The sequence below is a fragment of the Nerophis ophidion genome, linkage group LG18 (genome assembly GCF_033978795.1).
Source record: "Nerophis ophidion isolate RoL-2023_Sa linkage group LG18, RoL_Noph_v1.0, whole genome shotgun sequence".
NCBI classification, from domain to species: domain Eukaryota; kingdom Metazoa; phylum Chordata; class Actinopteri; order Syngnathiformes; family Syngnathidae; genus Nerophis; species Nerophis ophidion.
Genome location: NC_084628.1, coordinates 47,974,089 through 47,998,707, shown reverse-complemented (window position 1 = coordinate 47,998,707; position 24,619 = coordinate 47,974,089). Strand labels below are relative to the sequence as shown.

The 24,619-nt window shown below is 41.0% G+C and overlaps 1 protein-coding gene across 1 annotated transcript in view; it reads right to left on the bottom strand.

The window, feature by feature from the left end:
* grik4 (glutamate receptor, ionotropic, kainate 4) overlaps positions 1-24,619 on the bottom strand; it is a 1,015,986-nt gene that overhangs the window by 118,057 nt on the left and 873,310 nt on the right. The window contains 3 exon segments of the mRNA XM_061878268.1: positions 4,688-4,747; positions 4,749-4,781; positions 4,783-4,797. Of these exon segments, the coding sequence (XP_061734252.1) occupies positions 4,688-4,747; positions 4,749-4,781; positions 4,783-4,797 (108 nt within the window).

Here is a 24,619-nt window from a genome sequence, read left to right as displayed (position 1 = left end):
AGAGACTTATTGAAAAATAAAACAATATTGTAACCCTGAAACAGGCTCTCATGTCGGTGCTTGGTGGTCTGAAGAACCCCCAGGAGGGCAAGCCCCACACTAACCAATAATAAATAAATAATTTCTTACCATTGATGCAACTTCTTGAACAGGTGCGGTAGAAAACGGATGGACGGATTTAAAATGCATGAGAATAATTTATATTTTGAACATTATTTTTAACACTGTGATTACAAGTGGAATTATTCATTACTTATCCTGTTAAGCAATGTCAGCTCAGATTTATCCGAGAGCCAGATGCAGTCATCAAAAGAGCCACATCTGGCTGCACTAGAGAGAAGCGCTATATAAATACAATTCACTTCACTAATTCCTAATCCCAAAGATCTCCCTGCAAGTGGACTGCAATGCATGCCAACACCAGCAAAATTATTCTCCTTTTTACCGCCCGACAAGCTACTGTCTTTCACGACACGGATAAAGCACAATAAAACCCGACATATAAAGGCAATTTTCATCTCACAAAAGCCGAGAATTGTTTTTTTTTTTTTTTTTTTTCCCCCTCCCTCCCCCATCGCCTGGCCGTCTTATTGAGGTAATGAACAGGAGTGTAAACGCAGCGTGTAAAAATGGGATCAATGATTAAAAACGCACGGCTGGCGGTCTGGCGGGAGGAAGCCACCCTCAATTGTGTGACCGTGACAGCGATTGTGTAATAAAAGCGGGGCGTACCAGCTCTGCGGTTCTGGCACGTGCAAACACTTGAAGATGGCGCCCATTATTGCTTTAAGTGCTAATTCTAAAGTTTGCAGGTAGGAAAGGCTTGAGCTGCTGCACGGCAGCCAGATAAGAGCGACACAGCAATCATAGCGTGATGAATGAACTGTGATAGGCCCTGAAAATTGCCCCCGCGGTGGATTTCCAAAGTTTGGCCGGGGGGGGGGGGGGGGGGGGGGGGGGGGACTTTATATCTCTGAAATTAAATGGAGTCTCCCAGCTCGCACATTTCATTCCTTCGCTCCAACTTTCTGTGGTGAAAGCAACGTCTCATTTGTTCTTACCCGCAGACAAACAACTGTGTTCGAGGTCTCTTTCTAAGAGGGAGTTTTTCCTTGCCTCAGTCGCCAAAGCACCCGTGCTGAGTTTGTTTTGTTTGATGGTTCTTCGAAGTACAAACCCCAAAACCAGTAAAGTTGGGACATTTTGTAAATCAGGGGTGTCCAAAGTGCGGCCCGCGGGTCATTTTTTTAACGGCCCCACCGCACATTTTAAGAATACAATTGAAAATTAAAGCTGCAAGCAGCGTTGGCCGGGCCCGCCTTTGGCTGCTGCCGCCGCCAATCAAGTCCTGGTCTAAGTTCGACCTACATAGAGGTTTTTGTTTCATGTCTCTACGACATTACTAACAGCAGTTACAAGCAGTTTTGTCTGTGTTTTTTCCTAGGGGGCGCTGGAGCGCAATTTTGATTTTTGGGGTTTGTTTTTTATTGGATGGCAATATTTGCCAGTCCTGATGTGTGTGTAACATTTGGTGAGTTTTGAAGCATGTTAAGGGGGTCAAATTACAGATTGGCGTTTCTGGATGTTGTTGATAAATGGCTTTTGCTTGGCATAGTAGAGCGTTAACTCGCACTTCGAAGCATTTTAAGGGGGTCAAATTACAGCAAAACGTAGCAAAAATTACATTTTTTAGGAGACTTAGCACAGGGGTTCTTTGAAGGCGCGTAAAATCAAAACTGGAACAGTAATCAAATTTCTGTGAATAGCTTTTAATCAGAAGGGTTCAAACTCTCTCCTGTGCGAGTTTGAAGCCGAAACAACAAACACACTCAGAGGAGATAACATTTGAAAAAAGGTGACGGGTTTTTACAAAACTTTTAATTTGTTCCTGTTGATTTTTGCTGCAGGATGTCAATTATTAAAATTTAGGTCTAAGTGAAACCTAAACAGAGGTTTTTGTTTCATGTCTGTCCGACATTCCTAAGGGAAGTTACAAGCAGTTTTGTCTGTTTTCTCTTCCTTGGAGCTTTTTTTTCTGTGTTTTATTCAAAAATTGCGCTAGAGCGCAATTTTGAGTATTGTGTTTTTATTTTTTCATGAGATCGCAATTTCTGCCAGTTCTGATGTGTGTGCCAAGTTTGATGAGTTTTGAAGCATTTTAAGGGGGTCAAATTACAGCTCAGAGGCAAAAATAGTAATTTTTGCGAAAATTTTGGTTTGAATGTTTTTTTGCAAAATTTTTGTTGATTTTTGCCCTAGAAAGTAAAATTATACAATCTAGGTCTAAGTCAGCCCTACATAGAAGTTTTTGTTTCATGTCTCTACGACATTGCTAACGGAAGTTACAAGCAGTCTGTTTTTTTTTTTTTCCAAAGGGGCGCTAGCGCGCAATTATGTTTTTTGGGGTTTGGTTGCTTAATAAGTTGGTCTGCCGCTCCAGACCGATGTGTGTGTCAAATTTGGTGAGTTTTGAAGCATGTTAAGGGGGTCAAATTACAGCACATAGGTGCGGAATAATAATAAAGAAAGAATAAAACGCACCAGTTTCAATAGGGTCTTTGGCCCATTGCAAAGGACTCCTGTGGAGTCCTTTGCAATGGGCCTGGCGGACCCTAAAAATTAAAAACATAAAAATTGGTATAAAAGAAATTGTTGCAATACTTACTCTGATAACACAAAGCTGCCATGCGGGCTTTTTCTTTCTTTAAAACATAATAATGAATTAAAATCAATGTTATTTTGAATCATTGACCTATTCAAGGCTCCAATTACGTCACATTAAATATTCCACTTTGAGATATTTTTGGGGAAAATGTTGAATATTTTGTGTTTTGCCATATAAAAAAACTGAGCTGTTTTTTTTCTTTTTTTAAAAGAAGGGCCTAAAACAAACAAAAAACATAAACAACAATAAAACTAATAATTGACGGATAAACTTTATTTTTTTTTTAAAAATAATAATTACCTTAGAATTTCATGGCTGCAACACGCGCCAAAGTAGTTGGGAAAGGGCATGTTCACCACTGTGTTACATCACCTTTTCTTTTAACAACACTCAATAAATGTTTGGGAAATGAGGAAACTAATTGTTGAAGCTTTGAAAGTGGAATTCTTTCCCATTCTTGTTTTATGTAGAGCTTCAGTCCTTCAACAGTCCGGGGTCTCCGCTGTTTCATTTTTTATTCTTCATATTGCGCCAAATATTTTCGATGGGAGACAGGTCTGGATTGCAGGTGGGCCAGGAAAGTACCCTCACTCTTTTTTTACGAAGCCCACGCTGTTGTAACACTTGTCTTGATGAAATAAGCAGGGGCGTCCCATGATAACAATACTTAGATGACAACATATGTTGTTCCAAAACCTGTATGTACCTTTCAGCATTAATGGTGCCTTCACAGATGTGTAAGTTACCCATGGCCTTGGGCACTAATACACCCCATACCAATCACACATGCTGGCTTTTCAACTTTGCGCCTATAACAATCCGAATGGTTATATTCCTCTTTGTTCTCGAGGACACCACGTCCTCTGTTTCCAAATTTAATTTGAAATGTGGGACTTGTCAGACCACAGAACACCTTTCCACTTTGCATCAGTCCATCTTAGGTGAGCTCGGGCCCAGAGAAGCCGGCGGTGTTTCTGCGATGTTGTTTGATGAAGGGTTTTGCTTTGCATAGCAGAGTTTTAACTTGCACTTACAGATGTAGCGACCAACTGTAGTTACTGACAGTGGTTTTATGAAGTGTTCCTGAGCCCATGTGGTGATATCCTTTACACACTGATGTCGGTTTTTGATGCGGGGTACCGCCTGAGGGATCAAAAGTCCATAATATCCTCGCCTACGTGCAGTGATTTCTCCAGATTCTCAGAACTTTTTGAAGATTTTACGAACCATAGATGGTAAAGTCCCTAAATTCCTTGCAATAGCTCGTTGAGAAATGTTGTTCTAAAACTGTTCGACAATTTGCTTACAAAGTGGTGACCCTCACCCCAATCCTTGTTTGTGAATTACTTAGCATTTCACGGAAGCTGCTTTATAGCCAATCATGGCACCCACCTGTTCCCAATTAGCCTGCACACCTGTGGGATGTTCCAAATAAGTGTTTGATGAGCATTCCTCAACTTTATCAGTATTTATTGCCACCTTTCCCAACTTCTTTGTTGCTGGCATCAAATTCTAAAGTTAATGATTATTTGCCAAAAAAAGTTTATGAGTTTGAACATGAAATATGTTGTCTTTGTAGCATATTCAACTGAATATGGCTTGAAAAGGATTTGCAAATCATTGTATTCTGTTTATATTTACATCGAACACAATTTCCCAACTCATATGGAAACAGGGTTTGTAGATCGATGCTTGATGGCTAATATTTGCTGAGGCTACGTTGAAAGGATTGTTATTTTAGGAAAAAACAAGTGCAACAGGTAGCAGAGTGAAGGCAGGATCTATATTTACGACACAGACTGAGGAAGTCTGACAGGTGAGTTATTAGCTTGGGTTGATGCTCTGTGATAGATTCTCCTCTGAGGCACACACGGGCCCAACCAACTGCACATTGTCGCTTCCTCTCATCCCGAGAGGACCGAAAAAACCCCAAAAATATGAAAACATTTTTCTTTTTTCATATGGAAATGTTGTAGCAATCATCAATCGCAGCGTGAAGCGTCGGCGATGACGTGTGCTTACCAGGATGGTGGTGATGGTGAGCGTGGTGTTGAAGAGGGTGTCGGTCACGTTGATGGACGGGCAGCTTCTTCTCCATCGACAGTCCGGCTTCAGAGGTGCCACAGGCCAATCTGCACATGTGCACAAGAAACACGCAGATCAGTCATTGTGTCCGATGGCCGATCGAAACTGCCGGGAAGACCACGGTTGAGAGCAGACCGATCAGAAATATCAAACTCATACTGTACTTACACTTTTGAGGCCGGTCCTTGAACTCACTTTACGCACTTAATGTAGGCATGTGAATACTTCAATCAATCAATCAATGTTTACTTATATAACCCTAAATCACAGGTGTCTCAAAGGACTGCACAAGCCACGTCATCGTCATAGTGGATCTAATATAATATCAATCAAATAATAGTGAGTGTCCAAGTCCATAGCGGATCGAACATGATAGTGAGAGTCCAGTCTCATAGTGGATCTAACATGATAGTGAGAGTCCAGTCCATAGTGGATCTAACATAATAGTGAGAGTCCAGTCCATAGTGGATCTAACATAATAGCGAGAGTCCAGTCCATAGTGGATCTAACATAATAAGTGTGAGAGTCTAGTCCATAGTGGATCTAACATAATAGTGTGAGAGTCCAGTCCATAGTGGGATCTAACATAATAGTGAGAGTCCAGTCCATGGTGGATCTAACATATTAGTGTGAGAGTCCAGTCCATAGTGGATCTAACATAATAGTGAGAGTCCAGTCCATAGTGGATCTAACATAATAGTGAGAGTCCAGTCCATAGTGGGATCTAACATAATAGTGTGAGAGTCTAGTCCATAGTGGATCTAACATAATAGTGTGAGAGTCCAGTCCATAGTGGATCTAACATAATAGTGAGAGTCCCAGTCCATAGTGGATCTAACATAATAGTGTGAGAGTCTAGTCCATAGTGGATCTAACATAATAGTGTGAGAGTCCCAGTCCATAGTGGATCTAACATAATAGTGAGAGTCCAGTCCATGGTGGATCTAACATATTAGTGTGAGAGTCCAGTCCATAGTGGATCTAACATAATAGTGAGAGTCCAGTCCATAGTGGATCCTAAATAATAGTGAGAGTCCAGTCCATAGTGGATCTAACATAATAGTGTGAGAGTCCAGTCCATAGTGGATCTAACATAATAGTGTGAGAGTCCAGTCCATAGTGGATCTAACATAATAGTGAAACTCCAGTCCATAGTGGATCTAACATTATAGTGAGAGTCCAGTCCATAGTGGATCTAACATAATAGTGTGAGAGTCCAGTCCATAGTGGATCTAACATGATAGTGAGAGTCCAGTCCATAGTGGATTTAACATAATAGTGAAAGTCCAGTCCATAGTGGATCTAACAGTAGTGAGAGTCCAGTCCATACTGGATCTAACATAATAGTGAGAGTCCGGTCCATAGTGGATCTAACATAATAGTGTGAGAGTCCAGTCCATAGTGGATCTAACATAATAGTGGAAGTCCAGTCCATAGTGGAGCTAACATAATAGTGTGAGAGTCCAGTCCATAGTGGATCTAACATAATAGTGAAACTCCAGTCCATAGTGGATCTAACATTATAGTGAGATCTAAAATAATAGAGAGAGTCCAGTCCATAGTGGGATCTAACATAATAGTGAGAGTCCAGTCCATAGTGAGATCTAACATATAGTGAGAGTCCAGTCCATAGTGGATCTAACATAATAGTGTGAGAGTCCAGTCCGTAGTGGATCTAACATAATAGTGAGAGTCCAGTCCATAGTGGATCTATCATAATAGTGAGAGTCCAGTCCATAGTGGATCTAACATTATAGTGTGAGAGTCCAGTCCATAGTGGATCTAACATTATAGTGTGAGAGTCCAGTCCATAGTGGATCTAACATAATAGTGAAACTCCAGTCCATAGTGGATCTAACATTATAGTGAGAGTCCAGTCCATAGTGGATCTAACATAATAGTGTGAGAGTCCAGTCCATAGTGGATCTAACATGATAGTGAGTGTCCAGTCCATAGTGGATTTAACATAATAGTGAAAGTCCAGTCCATAGTGGATCTAACAGTAGGTGAGAGTCCAGTCCATACTGGATCTAACATAATAGTGAGAGTCCGGTCCATAGTGGATCTAACATAATAGTGTGAGAGTCCACTCCATAGTGGATCTAACATAATAGTGGAAGTCCAGTCCATAGTGGATCTAACATAATAGTGTGAGAGTCCAGTCCATAGTGGATCTAACATAATAGTGAGAGTCCAGTCCATAGTGGATCTAACATAATAGTGAGAGTCCAGTCCATAGTGGATCTAATATAATAGTGTGAGAGTCCAGTCCATAGTGGATCTAACATAATAGTGGAAACTCCAGTCCATAGTGGATCTAACATTATAGTGAGAGTCCAGTCCATAGTGGATCTAAAATAATAGAGAGAGTCCCAGTCCATAGTGGATCTAACATAATAGTGAGAGTCCAGTCCATAGTGGATCTAACATAATAGTGAGAGTCCAGTCCATAGTGGATCTAACATAATAGTGTGAGAGTCCAGTCCCATAGTGGATCTATCATAATAGTGAGAGTCCAGTCCATAGTGGATTCTAACATTATAGTGTGAGAGTCCAGTCCATAGTGGATCTAACATTATAGTGTGAGAGTCCAGTCCATAGTAGATCTAACTTAATAGTGTAAGAGTCCAGTCCATAGTGGATCCAACATAATAGTGAGAGTCAGTCCATGTGGATCTAACATAATAGTGCGAGAGTCCAGTCCCATAGTGGATCTAACATAATAGTGAGAGCCCAGTCCATAGTGGATCTAACATAATAGTGCGAGAGTCCAGTCCATAGTGGATCTAACATAATGGCATGCAGTAAAAAATTGAGTGTGATTAAAAAAAATAAAAATAATAATAATAATAATATTCTGCGTCCGCGACCCGGTGATTGGGAACCACTTCTCTACAGCATGTCATTGCGTACTTTCACATCTGCTGTCTGCGTGCCGGCCGGATGCATGCATATCGCTGTTTCTTAAACGAGATTGCAATGCACACCTTTTACACTGATGGTTGTGATATAAACAACTTTTAAACTTACTAATATGCGCCACACTCCGTGAACCCACACCAAGCACATTTCTGGAGAGCATTGGCTCTGTGGCACATTGTAAACGCAGCATAGGGATTACCCATAATGCTGTGTACCCGTGACTCTTGGCTATTATACAAGCGCACCCAACCCCGCCCGCCCACCTCAACCAACACACGTAGGGGCGTTTGGTGCCAGCGGGTGTACGGACGGTGTAGCCAGGAGTCGTGGATGCATTGCATAGTGGGTCGGTGTTGTGTTGCGTTTGTGGTGTGTTGCAGGGCATATGTTCTCCAGAAGTGTGTTTGTCATCGTTTAATGTGGGTTCACAGAGTGTGGCGCATATTGGTAGGAGTGTTGAAGTTGTTTTATATCGCAACCATTAAGGTGATCTGTATGGCTGTGGAACAAGACCCCTGGTCTACACCCAGTAAAAGCACGGAAAACGTTGCCGTCGTTTCACAATGACGGCAAGGGACGGGTCACTCGTGATGTCACAAATTTGATCCAACGGTAAAAGTAAGCATGCGTTTATTAATTTGGGGTGCGAGTTTTACCCGGCCGTAATTCAAGGCAGGCGAACATCACATGCCCGGCAGCTATTCAACGAAATACGGTAGGTGTCTTTGTGTAAAACGTATTTAAGGACAGTGGACATTAGAAGAGTAATCCGATTTCTCCTGGAACTGCAGTTCAGGTCTGAGGCTCACTGAAACAAATAAAGCTTCTTGTTTGACAATTTCTTGTTGGCATCTTTTTTGGCTCATCACTTATCACACAGTCACTCTGTCCCGGGAGGGATCAACCATTATACAACACTACTTTTTAGCGCTCCACAAAGTTTGTCATTCAAATACGAGCAACATTAAAGCGATGTTCTCCCCCGACTATTAGGGCTAAGCATAGAAATCAAAAGGAAGGAGTATGTTGTGTCATTTGTTGAGTGTGTAGGAACTGGACTACAACTATGCTTGCCCATCCTAGACAGCACACAAGAAAAAAGTACTCTGGGACACGCCGGCATCGACTGCGATGGTGTGCTGGTGCAACAAAATGCAGGGTGGAAAGTTGTTGTTTCCTTATACAAAATGTATTTGGCCAGTATTTTTGTAGCCCGCAACTTAACTTGATTGTTTTGCGTAATTGTCGCCTGTGCAAGCTGTGCAATTTGTGGATAAGTAGGGACCGAATGACCCTTTGGGACAGAGGACCCTATTGTATTTCTAAGTGTAGCACCCCTACTGCAGGATAGCAGGTTAGTACAACAATTAAGATTACTAGGTTCTTGGCCCTATAATTGAGAGACTCGAAATGAGACGTTACGTACTTAGTGGACCACAGAACAGCTGCTGGCAAATTTATTGCACAATAATAAACAACAACACATGAACAGTGAGCTTTTTGAATTGAAAATACCCCCAAAATAAAATAAAATAGAGCTCTGTTACAAAAATAAAAAATAAAAAAATAGAAGAAATGTCCCTTTTAAATTTGAATTCTACCCAGGTAGTACTGAACTGAACACGCTTTATATTCCTTTGTTGGGAATCCTTAGTTCTTTTGTAATCCGTTATTCCATATTGATTCGGTTCGATACTTGCGACTCTGATGGTGGATCAGTTCAGCTATAGATCACTGCAGAGGGTGGAGACCGATGTAGCTGGCCACACCACATCCAAACGCTCCCGCTCCGCAGACTCTCACTCACTGGGACTGGCTCGCCATCAAACTCAAGTCCAGCTTGGAACCAGACTTCAGGATCACACAAAAAACCTATCTGCACATAGCAGTAGAGAATGTAATCAATTAGAATACTCTTTTTACTCTTAGTTCTCTTCCATATGGTACCATATTAACTTCAATTTTAAATCAATAAACACAGTTATTTATTTTAACCATTTAGTTATGGACAGAATTTCTAGGCGCAGTCAAGGCATTGAGGGGTTCCGGTTTGGTGGCCGCGGGATTAAGTCTCTGCTTTTTGCTGAGGATGTGGTCCTGTTGGCTTCATCTGGCCGGGATCTTCAGCTCTCACTGGATCGGTTCGCAGCCGAGAGTGAAGCGGCCGGAATGAGAATCAGCACCTCCAAATCCGAGTCCATGGTTCTCTCCCGGAAAAGGGTGGAGCGCCATCTCCGGGTTGGGGAGGAGACCCTGCCCCAAGTGGAGAAGTTCAAGTACCTAGGAGTCTTGTTCACGAGTGAGGGAAGAGTGGATGGTGAGATCGACAGGCGGATCGGTGCGGCGTCTTCAGTAATGCGGACGTTGTACCGATCTGTTGTGGTGAAGAAGGAGCTGAGCCGGAAGGCAAAGCTCTCAATTTACCAGTAGATCTACGTTCCCATTCTCACCTATGGTCATGAGCTTTGGGTTATGACCGAAAGGATAAGATCACGGGTACAAGCGGCCCAAATGAGTTTGGGTCTCTCCCTTAAAGATAGGGTGAGAAGCTCTGCCATCCGGGAGGAACTCAAAGTAAAGCCGCTGCTCCTCCACATGGAGAGGAGCCAGATGAGGTGGTTCGGGCATCTGGTCAGGATGCCACCCGAACGCCTCCCGAGGGAGGTGTTTAGGGCACGTCCAACCGGTAGGAGGCCACGGGGAAGACTCAGGACACGTTGGGAAGACTATGTCTCCCGGCTGGCCTGGGAACGCCTCGGGATCCCCCAGGAAGAGCTAGACAAAGTGGCTGGGGAGAGGGAAGTCTGGGCTTCCCTGCTTAGGCTGCTGCCCCCGCGACCCGACCTCGGATAAGCGGAAGAAGATGGATGGATGGATGGATGGAAATGAGTTCCATCCATTTAAGGATATTTACCTTTATATCTTTAAATTATGAACCGTGAAATATAACTTTTTAAACCATCCCATAATAAAATAAATGATTATTTAACTGAAATCACATTTTGGTCATCATGTATTATAATGATGATTTGAAGTGCATCAATTGAATAAAGTAAATGTATCAAGAGTGTCCCTTGAAGCAGCATGACAAGGATGTTTTAGCAACATTGGAATGAATGCAGCTCCTCTGCTCCTGCATGACCCTGAACACACTTACATTAAATAAACCTTTTACACTAAACAAAAATACAATAAAGTTATTCAACTGCAACATGCTAACATGTCACAAGGCATTATCTCAAGACATCATATTACTCCAATTGGTTTTGTGCATCTTAATTCTGTGTCTTATCAGATGCTCTCTTTAGCATTAACAGTGTGGCTAGGCTAACAGGTTTGCTAACAGCAATGTACTGTAGGCCTCACTCACAAATCAACACTTACTGGAGTTCTCAGCAGCAAAAAGCACAGAAATCCAACTCCCACTGGAACCCGGCTATCTTATGCTGCTTTTCCAACACTCGGTCACAGAAGTAACAAGTATTTTTAACTTTTAAACTTTGTCTTTGAAATACAATGATGACTGGTGTCTTCACTCGGTGACGTTCAGTGAAGAAGTGACTGGAATAACAAAGGCGCATGCGCCCTCTGCTGGCCAACATGTGAATAACGTGCTGTGTGCATGTATCATTAGTTTAACCCGCTAGTGAACACAAGACTTTGACACATCATAAATTAACATTTTAAGTGACCAAAGTGACTTTTGGCACACCATCAATAAGAAATAAATAATAGGAGAATATATTAGTGACACTATATTTCCATATGGGTTACATAAGGTTTTATTATTATTATTCCGCCAGCTCTTTGAGCTGTAATTTGACCCAATTAACATGCTTCAAATCTCACCAAATTTGACAAACACATCAGGATTTGCAAAAATTGCCATCTAATAAAAAACTAAAAAAAAAAACCTCAAAATTGTGCTCTAGCGCCTCCTAGGAAAAAAAACACAAAACTGCTTGTAACATCCATTAAGAATGTCGTAGAGACATGAAACAAAAACTTCTATGTAGATCTGACTTTGACCTACATTTCATTAATTGACATCATTCAGCAAAAATCAACAAAAAGTTGGCAAAAACCCATTCAAAACAAAAGTTTCTTAAAAAGTGTCATTTTTGCCTCTTTGAGCTGTAATTTGAATGCCTTAAAATGCTTCAAAACTCACCAAACTGGACACACACATCAGGACTGGTGAAAATTGCGATTTAATACAAAACTAAACCCCCAAACTTAAAATTGCGCTCTAGCGCCCCCTAGAAATAAAAAACTGACAAAACTGCTCCTGGGAAGCAAACACAGACAAAACTGCTTTTAACTGCCGGTAGGAATGTCGTAGAGACATGAAACAAAAACCTCTATGTAGGTCTCACTTAGACCTACATTTCAATCATTGACATCCTTCAGCAAAAATCAACAGAAAGTTGGCAATTACCCCTTCAAAACAAAAGTTTTGTAAAAACCCGTCACCTTTTTTCAAACATTATCTCCTCTGATCGCATTTGTTATGTCGGCTTCAAACTACCCCAGGAGAGATTGAACCCTTTTGATTAAAAGTTGCGCAAAGAGTTTTTCTATCTGCTCCGGTTTTGATTTTACGCTGCTGCCATCTCAAGACGGCCGCTTAAAAGCAGGAAGCACCAGCGTGACCACACAATGCAGAGAAGGTAGGTACTGTGCAGGTAAAGATATGTTGACTGGGTGAAAGAAGGAGGCACCAGTTTGACACCAGGATACAGAGAAAGTAGGTAAAGATATGTTGTCTGGGTGATGGCAGGAAGCACCAGCATGTATGGGTGAAAGAAAGAAGCACCAGTGTGACCCCAGGATGCAGGGAAGGTAGGTAAAGTGCAGGTAAAGATATGTTGAATGAGTAAATGCAGGAAACACCAGCAAAAGTCGCTCCCGTCCATCACTGCTTGCAGCTTATAATTATATTAAAGTTGTCTTAAATCTCACTCGAAAGAACGCTGACTACAATAATGGTGCAGACACAGAACATGGTGCACAACAAACACACTCTCTCCTTGATAATCTCAACACTGTCAATATATAACATTATTATATTTAATACAAATGTCATAATTACTTGAGGTCATTATAGCTGCTGGTGGAAGGAGTTAACACGTTTTGTCACATGGCTAAAACGAGATTCTGAAGTGAATACCAAGCCTCACGTCCAAAAATCAGCCCTCGGGTAAATTGAGTTTTTGAGAACGCAATCTTAAAGGGGAACATTATCACCAGACTGATTGATTGATTGATTGATACTTGTATTATTAGATTGCACAGTACAGTACATATTCCGTACAATTGACCACTAAATGGTAACACCCCAGTACGTTTTTCAACTTGTTTAAGTCGGGGTCCACGTTAATCAATTCATGGTAATGTAAGCGTCAATATATACCTTGATGGTGCAGCAAAAAGACCATGTATTTTTTTAACCGATTTCCAAACTCTAAATGGGTGAATTTTGGCAAATTAAACGCCTTTCTGTTTATCGGTCTTTTAGCGATGATGTCAGAACGTGACGTCACCGAGGTAACACACCCGCCATTTTCATTTTCACATTACAAACACCGGGTCTCAGCTCTGTTATTTTCCATTTTTTCGACTATTTTTTTGGAACCTTGGAGACATCATGCCTGGTGGGTGTGTTGTCGGAGGGTGTAACAACACTAACAGGGAGGGATTCAAGTTGCACCACTGGCAAGAAATCTGCCGCCAGACCCCCATTGAATGTACCAGAGTGTCTTCACATTTGACCGGCGATGCTAAGACAGACATGGCACAGAGATGTATGGATAACCTGCAGATGCATTTGCAACCATTAAGTCAACAAAATCACAAAGGTGAGTTTTGTGGATGTTGTTGACTTATGTGCTAATCAGACATTTTTGGTCGCGGCATGACTGCCAGCTAATCGATGCTAACATGCTATTTACGCTAGCTGTATGTACATTTGAAACTAGATACCCACATTTAATGCGAAACAAACACTTACCAATCGACGGATTTAAGTTGCTCCAGTGTCACAAGATGCGAAAGTCCTGATCGTTTGGTCCGCACATTTTACCGGCGATGCTAACGCAGCTATTCGGCCATGCTATGGCTATGAATAGCGTCAATAGCTATTTGCTCAATAGCTTCAGTTTCTTCTTCAATATTTTCATACTCCAACCATCTGTTTCAATACATGTGTAATCTGTTGAATCGCTTAAGCCGCTGAAATCCGAGTCTGAATCCGAGCTAATGTCGCTATATCTTGCTGTGGTAACCACCATGTTGTTTGTATTGGCAGCACTGTGTGACGTCACAGGGAAATGGACAGTCGCATCGCAAATAGCGAAAATCAAGCATTTTAAAGCTTTTTTTAGGGATATTCTGGGAAATGTACAATTTTGAAAAACACTTCGAAAAATAAAACAAGCCACTGGGAACTGATTTTTGTTGTGTTTAACCCTTTTGAAATTGTGATAATGTTCCCCTTTAAGTCATCCAACCTCTCAAAAAATAGCATTGCTGGATTGATGATATGTCCGGAGTATTTTTTATTTTTTTCTGACCGTCCAAATATGTTGACACTCCGGCATTGCACCCACGCCTCCTCCTCGCCACAATGACCGCAGCCTTTTGTGCATAAAGCTGTGCTAGTTTGCAAGTGAAGAGTGTACGCGCTAAGGACCCTATTCTCTTATGTACTTCAATCAATCAATCAATCAATCAATCAATCAATCAATCAATGTTTATTTATATAGCCCTGAATCACAAGTGTCTCAAAGGGCTGCACAAGCCACAACGACATCCTCGGTTCAGATCCCACATCAGGACAAGGGAAAAACTCAACCCAGTGGGATGACATTGAGAAACCTTGGAGAGGACCGCAGATGTGAGGACCCCTTAGGCGACCAGTGCAATGGACGTCGAGTGGATCTAGCATAATATTTAATCAATCAATCAATGTTTACTTATATAGCCCTAAATCACTATATTGTGAAAGCCCAGTCCATAGTGGATCCAACATACTGTATTTCCTTGAATTCCCGCCGGGGCGCTAATTATTTTAAAAACCTCTTCTCACTCCTGCACTTACCAAAGGCATGCGGTAAATTTAAGCCTGCGCTTATGAATTTGAGTGTGATGTAAGGATTCCATCATGAAATCACATTTAATAAAAAAAACGTTATTATGGTCTTACCTTTACTTACAAATCATGGGTGTCAAACTCTGGCCCGCGGGCCAAATCTGGCCCGCCATGTAATTAATTTTGGCCCTTGAGACAATATTAAATTAACATTAAAACTAGCCCGCCGGTATTAAACAGCGGCGGTGCATTCACCGCTAATTCAAATACTTGCCAACCCTCACGATTTCCACTCGGACAACAATATCGGCGGCGTGCCTTAAAGGTACTGCTTTTAGCGTCCTCTACAACCTGTCGTCATGTCCGCTTTTCCGCCATACAATCAGCGTGCCGGCCCAGTCACGTAATATATGCGGATTCTACACACACACACAAGCGAATGCAAGGCATACTTGGTCAACAGTCATACAGGTCACACTGAGGGTGGCCGTATAAACAACTTTAACACTGTTACAAATATGCACCACACTGTGAACCCACACCAAACAAGAATGACAAACACATTTCGGGAGAACATCCGCACTGTAACACAACATCAACACTACAGAACAAATACCCAGAACCCCTTGCAGCACTAACTCTTCCGGGACACTACAATATACACCCCCGCTACCAACAAACCTCGATTTTGCATGTCACTATAAAGTTATATAAGCCTTGCTTGTTCAATATTCAATGCAAAACTTGTTTGGGTCCCGATTAAAAGGTTAAGTTGTTCAACTTTGGCCCACGGCTTTGTTCGGTTTAGAATTTTGGCCCACTCTGTATTTGAGTTTGACACCCCTCTTATAAATGAAGTCCATGCGCAGCTCCTTCTGATCAAAAGCATCGATAACTTGTTTATAGAAGTCTTCCTTATCTTTCTTCAGTTTTAAAAGTCTCGGTCTCGATGGAGATCTTCCTTTATTACCTCCTGCTTCGAGTGAAAGTCCAGTTTAGAAAACTAATTTATTTTAGATATGTAATCCTCCATGTTAAAAGTGCAAGCGAAAGAAAAACACTCTTGCTGCTTGTTGTCACTTCTTCTGCAGCCGAGTAGTCGCAAGAAGGATCACTAGCGCCCTCTACCACCAGGAGGCGGGAGTCATTTAATGACTCATATTTGACACACGCAGCTACGGTATATTAATAAAACATATTGTAATTTCTGGACTATAAGTTGCTGCTTTTTTCCCTCGTTCTGGTCCCTGCGGCTTGTACAACGGTGCGGCTTACGGTAAAACCAGGGGCGCACACTACCGAGGATGCGCGAGACCGAGGCACACATCTGCCGCCAGGTAACGAGAACAAAACAAAAAGTAGGAGAGCGTCAGCGACAGTTTGCGCGAAGGAAGTGTTAATGCAAACACCCTCAATATGGAAAACAAACAAAGTGCATATGATGCTGCCTTTAAGTTAAAGGCAATCGATCTGGCTGTCAAAGAAGGAAATAAAGCAGCAGCACGTACGCTTGACATCAATGAATCAATGGGGAGACGTTGGAGACGGCAGCATGAAGACTGCACTTTTACTGCCGGGTTACAGGCGAGCACTTTGTATTACTTTGCACCGTTGTATTATTTCTACTCTGCACGAAAGCTGTTCGCCATGTCAAGGATGTGAAAGTTTGGTTGAATGATTGAGAGATTTATTGTTAATAAATGGGACGCTTTGCGTTCCCAAACAGTCATCTCTGTCCCGAGGTAGCAAGAACCCCTACATACTACGGTAATTACACATCGAAACGTCTGCGGCTTATAGTCGGGTGCGGCTTATATATGGAGCAATCTGTATTTTCCCCTAAATTTAGCTGAGCGCCTTATAGTCTCGAAATTACGGTAGCTGCTTACTGTTCTTTTTAGCATGCATATTCATTAGCTTGGACCTTCTTGGACCGCAAGAAATCTGCGTTCAAAAGACTCCGGCTTATTAGTGATTCCTAAAGCCCAAAAAAAGTCTGCGGGCTATAGAGCGTTTTCCATTCGGGCTCCAGTACTCTGGAATGCCCTCCCGGTAACAGTTCGAGATGCTACCTCAGTAGAAGCATTTAAGTCTCACCTTAAAACTCATCTGTATACTCTAGCCTTTAAATAGACCTCCCATTTAGACCAGTTGATCTGCCGTTTCTTTTCTTTTTCTTCTATGTCCCCCCCTCCCTTGTGGAGGGGGTCCGGTCCGATGACCATGGATGAAGTACTGGCTGTCCAGAGTCGAGACCCAGGATGGACCGCTCGCCTGTGTATCGGTTGGGGACATCTCTACGCTGCTGATCCGCCTCCGCTTGGGATGGTTTCCTGTGGACGGGACTCTCGCTGCTGTCTTGAATCCGCTTTGAACTGAACTCTCGCGGCTGTGTTGGAGCCACTATGGATTGAACTTTCACAGTATCATGTTAGACCCGCTCGACATCCATTGCTTTCGGTCCCCTAGAGGGGGGGGGGGGGGGGGTTGCCCACTTCTGAGGTCCTCTCCAAGGTTTCTCATAGTCAGCATTGTCACTGGCGTCCCACTGGATGCGAATTCTCCCTGCCCACTGGGTGTGAGTTTTCCTTGCCCTTTTGTGGGTTCTTCCGAGCATGTCGTAGTCGTAATGGTTTGTACAGTCCTTTGAGACATTTGTGATTTAGGGCTATATAAATAAACATTGATTGATTGATTGATAAAATCCTACTGAATAGCTCTTAATCTTCTTCCCTTTATGCGATTTCAAATGATTGAAATAAGCCTCCTCCATTTTGAAAATGATGACAGGTGAAGTGTCACTCGTGACGTGACGCGTTTGACCCTGTGGAAATTCTAGGCATATGCTAGTTATTTTGCGAAACGAGTTTGACCCGGCGGAAATTCTAGACATGCGCTGATAAAAATAATATTTTGCGAAACGAGTTTGACCCGGCAGTAATTCTAGGCAGGCGCATACTATATACCCGGCGGCAATTCAAGGAAATAAGGTAATATTGTTAGAGTCCAGAGTTTATTTGCCCTGACCTTGAAACATGTGAGTCACTCCTGTAAGTTGGAAGACTATTCAATATTTTCCAAACTGCAGATTAGATAACAAAATACCAACACAAGGCCAATTTCAATTTCCTTGTCGTATGAAATATCAAATGACTTATGCACCTGACACAAAAACCTAGCCTGAATGACCGCTCTCATCAGATAACATACACAATGTGCTGCTTATTACTTTTATCCAAGTGCTGTTTTAATATGTGAGATACCTGAGAACCTGAGGCCACATTCAGACAGAATGACACCAAACACTTTATGTCATGAAATATTCATGAGGAGCTCTGTGAAAATGTGATCCTCATTGAAAAACATTACGGTGTCAATTCACGAGAAGTTTTTCTCATCATCTAAGTTCAAAGTCGGTGGTCCAATACATCGTGAAATTTCCCCTTTTAAAAAAAGGCAGCTGTAGACTAGCATTTATCTCCGAATCAGCCTTGTGAACGTTGTATAGGACGAGCAAATGAATGCTTCTAATTCAGGCTTGATGCATTGTCGCTGGGTGGAATTCAAATGAGTTCTCCTGACTTCACGCCGACACTCCTTTGGGGATGGTTATTGTTTGTTTGGAGTCAGGGTGGAGAGGATTGAAGTCTCACAAGTAAAAGTAGGAATAAACTTAGAAGACTGAGGTTGTCACAGTTTACTTAATGATAAACATCCTCCGACATATTTAAGTAGAAACTAGGGTTGTATGGTACACCTGTCATGTCTGTGTGATCAGGTTTTGGTTTTTGGACACTCAGTTCCTGTTTTTGCTCTTCCCGGTTTGTTTTGTTACCATGATTACCCATTAGTTCTCACCTGTCACGCACCCGTCTCACGTTTTGCACTCGCACACCTGTTTTCACTGATCATGTCACTGCTATTTAAGCCTGTCTGTTTCTGTTCTTCGTCCTGGCGACATCACCATCTATTACCTCTACTCACCTCATGCCATGTTACCTCCACTCTGCTTCATGTCATGTTTCACAGTTCCATGCCAAGTACGTTTTTGTTTATCGTTCATAGTTTCTGCCTTTGTGCAAGTATTTGTTTCCATTAGTCAAGTTTGTTCTCCGCCATCGTGCGCGCCTTTTGTAGTTATAGTGTCAAAGTGAAAAATACTATGATTAATGTTAATTAAAAATTAAACATGATATAAATAATAGAAGTACAATTGTTTGTATATATTGTATATATAATTAGTGCAAAGGTCTATATGTACACAGGGATATTTCACATGCCTGTACTGTGTATAAAATTGAACTACGTTCATGTTGTTTATAATGTGTATTTATAATAAGTTGTGCAAAGGACATTTTATAACTTTCGGAAGTTTATTTTGTACTTGAAATTGTTTATAGGGTTAGGCGCAATAAGTGTTTAACTTCAGCCTAAACCCTTTCGGTCTAACATTTTTTATTTTCAATCTATGAATGTACAACTTTTTATTTTCAATCTATGAATGTACAACTGTTTGTTTGCTTTGTTGACCATTGACCGAAGAACAATAAACTTGAACTTGAAAAAATGTCTTTACCTTCACGCTTTGCACCTCGGGAAAACGATGCACGCCCAAGTCCTAGTTTTGACAATACCGGTATTAGTATAGCATCGCGATACTAATTAATCATATTCAGTACTATACCGCCTCTAAAAAGTATCGGTCTCAAACCCCTTAGTCGTCGTCACGTTGTGTGATTGCTCGTTTGCGAGCAGAGGAGCATGTTCGGCAGTGCACAATGACAGAGTACTTACAAGCAGACACAGTGTGTAAACAAAAAAAGGGAGAACGGACGCATTTTATCTAAAAAAGTAAAGATAAAGGTGAAGTTATAGCACTGAAACACCCTCAGGAAGTGGTGCTTTAAGACATGGCTAGTCAGTGGCTAAAGTCCATCAGCAGTCGGCAGTGTTTTAGCTACTTCTAAATCACTAATCCTCACCTCCATGGCGACAAATAAGGTACGATTCTTACAAGTATCATTATCACTGCAGGATGAGAAATAGCTAAAAATGCTTCACTACACGGGCAGCATGGTGCCACAGGGGTTAGTGCATGTGCCTCACAATACGAAGGTCCTGAGTTCAATCCCGGGCTCGGGATCTTTCTCTGTGGAGTTTGCATGTTCTCCCCATGACTGCGTGGGTACTCCGGTTTATGTCAATGTTGTCTATTTGTGTTGACCCTGGGATGAGGTGGCGACTTGTCCAGGGTGTACTCCGCCTTCCGCCCAAATGCTACTGAGATAGGCTCCACTGATCCCCTGCGACCTCAAAAGGGACGAGCGGTAGAAAATAGATGGATGGATTGATGGCTTCACTACACACCGTAGCTCACCGGCGTCAAAATGTAAACAAACGCCAACGGTGGATCCACACCTGACATCCACTGTAATGATACCAAGTACAGGAGCGTATCTAGTCAATTCTACTATGATTACATCGATATTTTTTGGTATGACGGGATATTTTTTCGTTGTTTTTTTATATATATTATGTTTATAAACTCAGGAAATGGACACATGAAGACTTTGAATATGAGCAATGTATGATACTGTAACTACTTTGGTAAAACTATTATAAAGTATCCAAACAACAGAAGAATAAGTGATTATTACATTTTAACAAAAGTGTAGATAGAACATGTTAAAAGAGAAAGTAAGCAGATATTAACAGTAAATGAACAAGTAGATTAATCATTCATTTTCTACCACTTATCCTTAATAATGTTGACAAAATAATAGAATGATAAATGACACAATATGTTACTGCATATGTCAGCAGCTAAATTAGGAGTCTTTGTTTGTTTACTTACTACTAAAAGACAAGTTGACTAGTATGTTCACTATTTTATTTAAGGACAAACTTGCATTAGGAAACATATGTTTAAGGGGAACATTATCACAATTTCAGAAGGGTTAAAACCAATAAAAATCAGTTCCCAGTGGCTTATTTTATTTTTCAAAGTTTTTTTCAAAATGTTACCCATCATGAAATATCCCGAAAAAAGGCTTTAAAGTGCCGGTTTTTCGCTATCTGTGAAGCCACCGTCCATTTTCCTGTGACATCATCCAGCGATGCCAATACAAACAAACATGGCGGATAGCACAGCAAGATATAGCGACATTAGCTCGGATTCAGACTCGGATTTCAGCGGCTTAAGCGATTCAACAGATTACGCATGTATTGAAACGGATGGTTGGAGTATGGAGGCAGATGGCCAAAACAAAATTGAAGAAGAAACTGAAGCAATTGAGGGAATAGCTATTGACGCTATTCGGCGATCGCCTTCTAACCAACGATTGAGTGTCGCGGTATATCCACACATCTCTGTACCATGTATGTCTTAGCATCGCCGGTAAAATGTGCAGACCAAACGATCGGGACTTTAGCATCTTGTGACACTGGAGCAACTTAAATCCGTCGATTGGTAAGTGTTTGTTTCGCATTAAATGTGGGTGGAGGGAAAGGCTGGATGCAAATATAGCTACAAGTGTACATACAGCTAGCCTAAATAGCATGTTAGCATTGATTAGCTGGCAGTCATGCCGTGACCAAATATGTCTGATTAGCACATAAGTCAATAACATCAACAAAACTCACCTTTGTGATTTTGTTGACTTTATCGTTGGAAATGCATCTGCAGGTTATCCATACTCTGTGCCATGTCTGTCTTAGCATCGCCGGTCAAATGTGCAGACCAAACGATCGGGACTTTAGCATCTTGTGACACTGGAGTAACTTAAATCCGGCGATTGGTAAGTGTTTGTTTGGCATTAAATGTGGGTGGAGGGAGCTACAAATGTACATACAGCTAGCCTAAATAGCATGTTAGCATCAATTAGCATGCCGTGCTAATCGATCCACACTCCACAACTTGAATCCCTCCCTGTTAGTGTTGTTACACCTCCGACAACACACCCACCAGGCATGATGTCTCCAAGGTACGGAAAACAGTCGAAAAAACAGAAAATAACAGAGCGGATTTGACTTGGTGTTTGTAACGTATTTGAGAAAATGGCGGATAGACTACATCGCTCCGAGTGTGAAAAATAGAAAGGCGTGTAATTCTCCAAAATTCACCCATTCAGAGTTCGGAAATCGGTTAAAAAAATATATGGTCTTGTTTCTGCACCATCAAGGTATATATTGACGCTTACATAGATCTGCTGATAATGTTCCCCTTTAATATCCCCTAAGATTTTTTGTTAAAATAAAGTCAATAATGCAATTTTGTTTGGTCCCCTTCATTTAGAAAAGTATCGAAAAGTAGTCGAAAAAGTATCTAAATACATTTTGGTACTGCAATAATGTAAGCACATGATAACACCCGATACCAAAATATTGGTATCGGGACAACACGAGTAGAAACCATCATATTTGAAAATGCTCTATTTTGGGCTGTCAAAAATAAGATTTTTTTATTTTATATTTTTTATTAATCTGGTACATACACATTAATCCTGCAATTTATTTCGACCATGCATGCCATGGAGGGTGACCTAAAAGGCAAAACTGTCAGCACATTTAAGTAAAACATGGTTTTAAAAAAAATCCAGTATGACATTTTGACAGGACTGTAAAACTGCATTTGTGTCCAAAATATTAGGGTCTTTTTTTTGTAAATAAATATGTTTACATTCAGAGTAATATTCTGTCATTAGACATGATTAATTAACGCTGAAATGTGATGAATAAATAAAGAAAAGAAAACGAATGGATTATAATCATGCATTACATAATATACGTTACTTTTTGCACTATATTGATTTATTTTATCATGTGCTGTCGACTTTGTACTTGTTTTATGTCTTTGCCTGAAATAAATAAATACATGAAAAAAATCAAATAAAAATTAAATGTATTGCTAAAAAGAGTTCCCTTGATTATTGAGGGGATTATGTTCTCGACCCCCCTCAGTGTTATGGGAATTTCCACAAAGTAGGTGCACAATCTTTTTCATGGTTTTATTGAATATCACATGTAAATGTTATATATATATATATATATATATATATATATATATATATATATATATATATATACATATATATACACACACACACACACACACACATATATATATATATATATACATACATATACACACACACACACACACACACACACACATATATATATATACATACATATACATACATATACACACACACACATATATATATATATATATACATACATTGCATCTGGATAGTATTTACAACGCTCACCATTTTTTTAAATTATTTTTTTTACACATTTTTTTACGTTACAGTCTTATTTAAAACTCAGTTAATGGTTAGAGTGCCCGCCTCGAGATCGGTACGTTGTGAGTTCAAACCCCGGCCAAGTCATAACAAAGACTATAAAAAAATGGGACCCATTGCCTCCCTGCTTGAAACTCAGCATCAAGGGTTAAAATTGGGGGTTAAATCACCCAAAATTATTCCCGGGCGCGGCCACTGCTGCTGCTCACTGCTCCCCTCACCTCTCAGGGGGTGAACAAGGCTGATGGGTCAAATGCAGAGAATAATTTCGCCACACCTCGCGTGTGTGTGACAATCATTGCTACTTTAACTTTACAAATAGGTAAAACAACTGTACTCAAAATTCTACACACATCCTATAAAAACAATGTGAAAACTTATTATTATTTTTTTTTTAGAAATACTTATTAAAAACAAGACAAACTAAGAAATCACATGTGCATTTGTATTCACAGCTCTTGCCATGAAGCTCAAAAGTCAGATCAGGGGCATCCTTTTTCAAAGTATCCTTAAGATGTATCTCCAACTAAATTGAAGTCCTTCAGTGGTAAATTCCGTTGGTTGGACATGATTTTCAAAAAGCACACACCTGTCTTTATATAAGATCCAACACTTGATGGCAGAGCACAAACCAAACATGTAATCGAAAGAACAAGTCTGTAGACTTCTGACGGAGATATATATTTACAATATATCTGCAAGAGTTACTTTTTATATTCATAGTCATATTTGACAACAGCTAGTGTTTTTTCATTTCTTCTTACTCTGTTTGTCCGCTAGTAAACTGTGTGTTGACCTTGAAGCTTTAGGAATGTAAGGAGTAGCAATACTCCCTTCTCATCTCTTCCTGTCTCAGGCTAAGCCGAACAATAGATATGTGTATTTGTTCCAGTGGGTGGGGGCGAGGGAGATATTGAAGAAGACAGCGCTTCCGTAAGGTTTTCAGATCAACTAGGCGACGCGAATTGAATGTGTTATTTTTTTAGGTTGGTCTCTCCAAAGCTTTGGAATAAATTGCAAAATACCTTTTAAGTTCTGGGTTATCATTTAAAATCAGCTTATGTGTCATCAAAAAAACTTGGGATTGACCAGCAACTTAAATTCCCTCGGAGGAACATCTGGTCCAAACGCAACACTTCCATACAAGATTGTCTTAAGTCGTAAATTTGGGGAATGTTACAGAAAAATATCTCTTGCCTTTGATTGATTAATTGAAGCTTTTTTAGTAGATTGCACAGTACAGTACATATTCCGTACAATTGACCACTAAATGGTAACACCACGTAAATCAATTCATGGACCCCGAGTCCCACTGATCACAGTGGCCTCCATCATCTGTAAATGGAGAAGTTTGGGACCACCAGGACTCTTCCGAAAGCTGGCCGGCCGTTTAAACTGAGCGATCGGGGGAAAAAAGGCCCTAGTTAGCAAGGTGACCAAGAACTCTGTCAGAGCTACAGCATGCCTCTGTGGAGAGAGGAGACCCTTCCGCAAGGACAACCATCTCTGCAGCAATCCACCAATCAGGCAGGCATGGTAAGGTGACCAGAC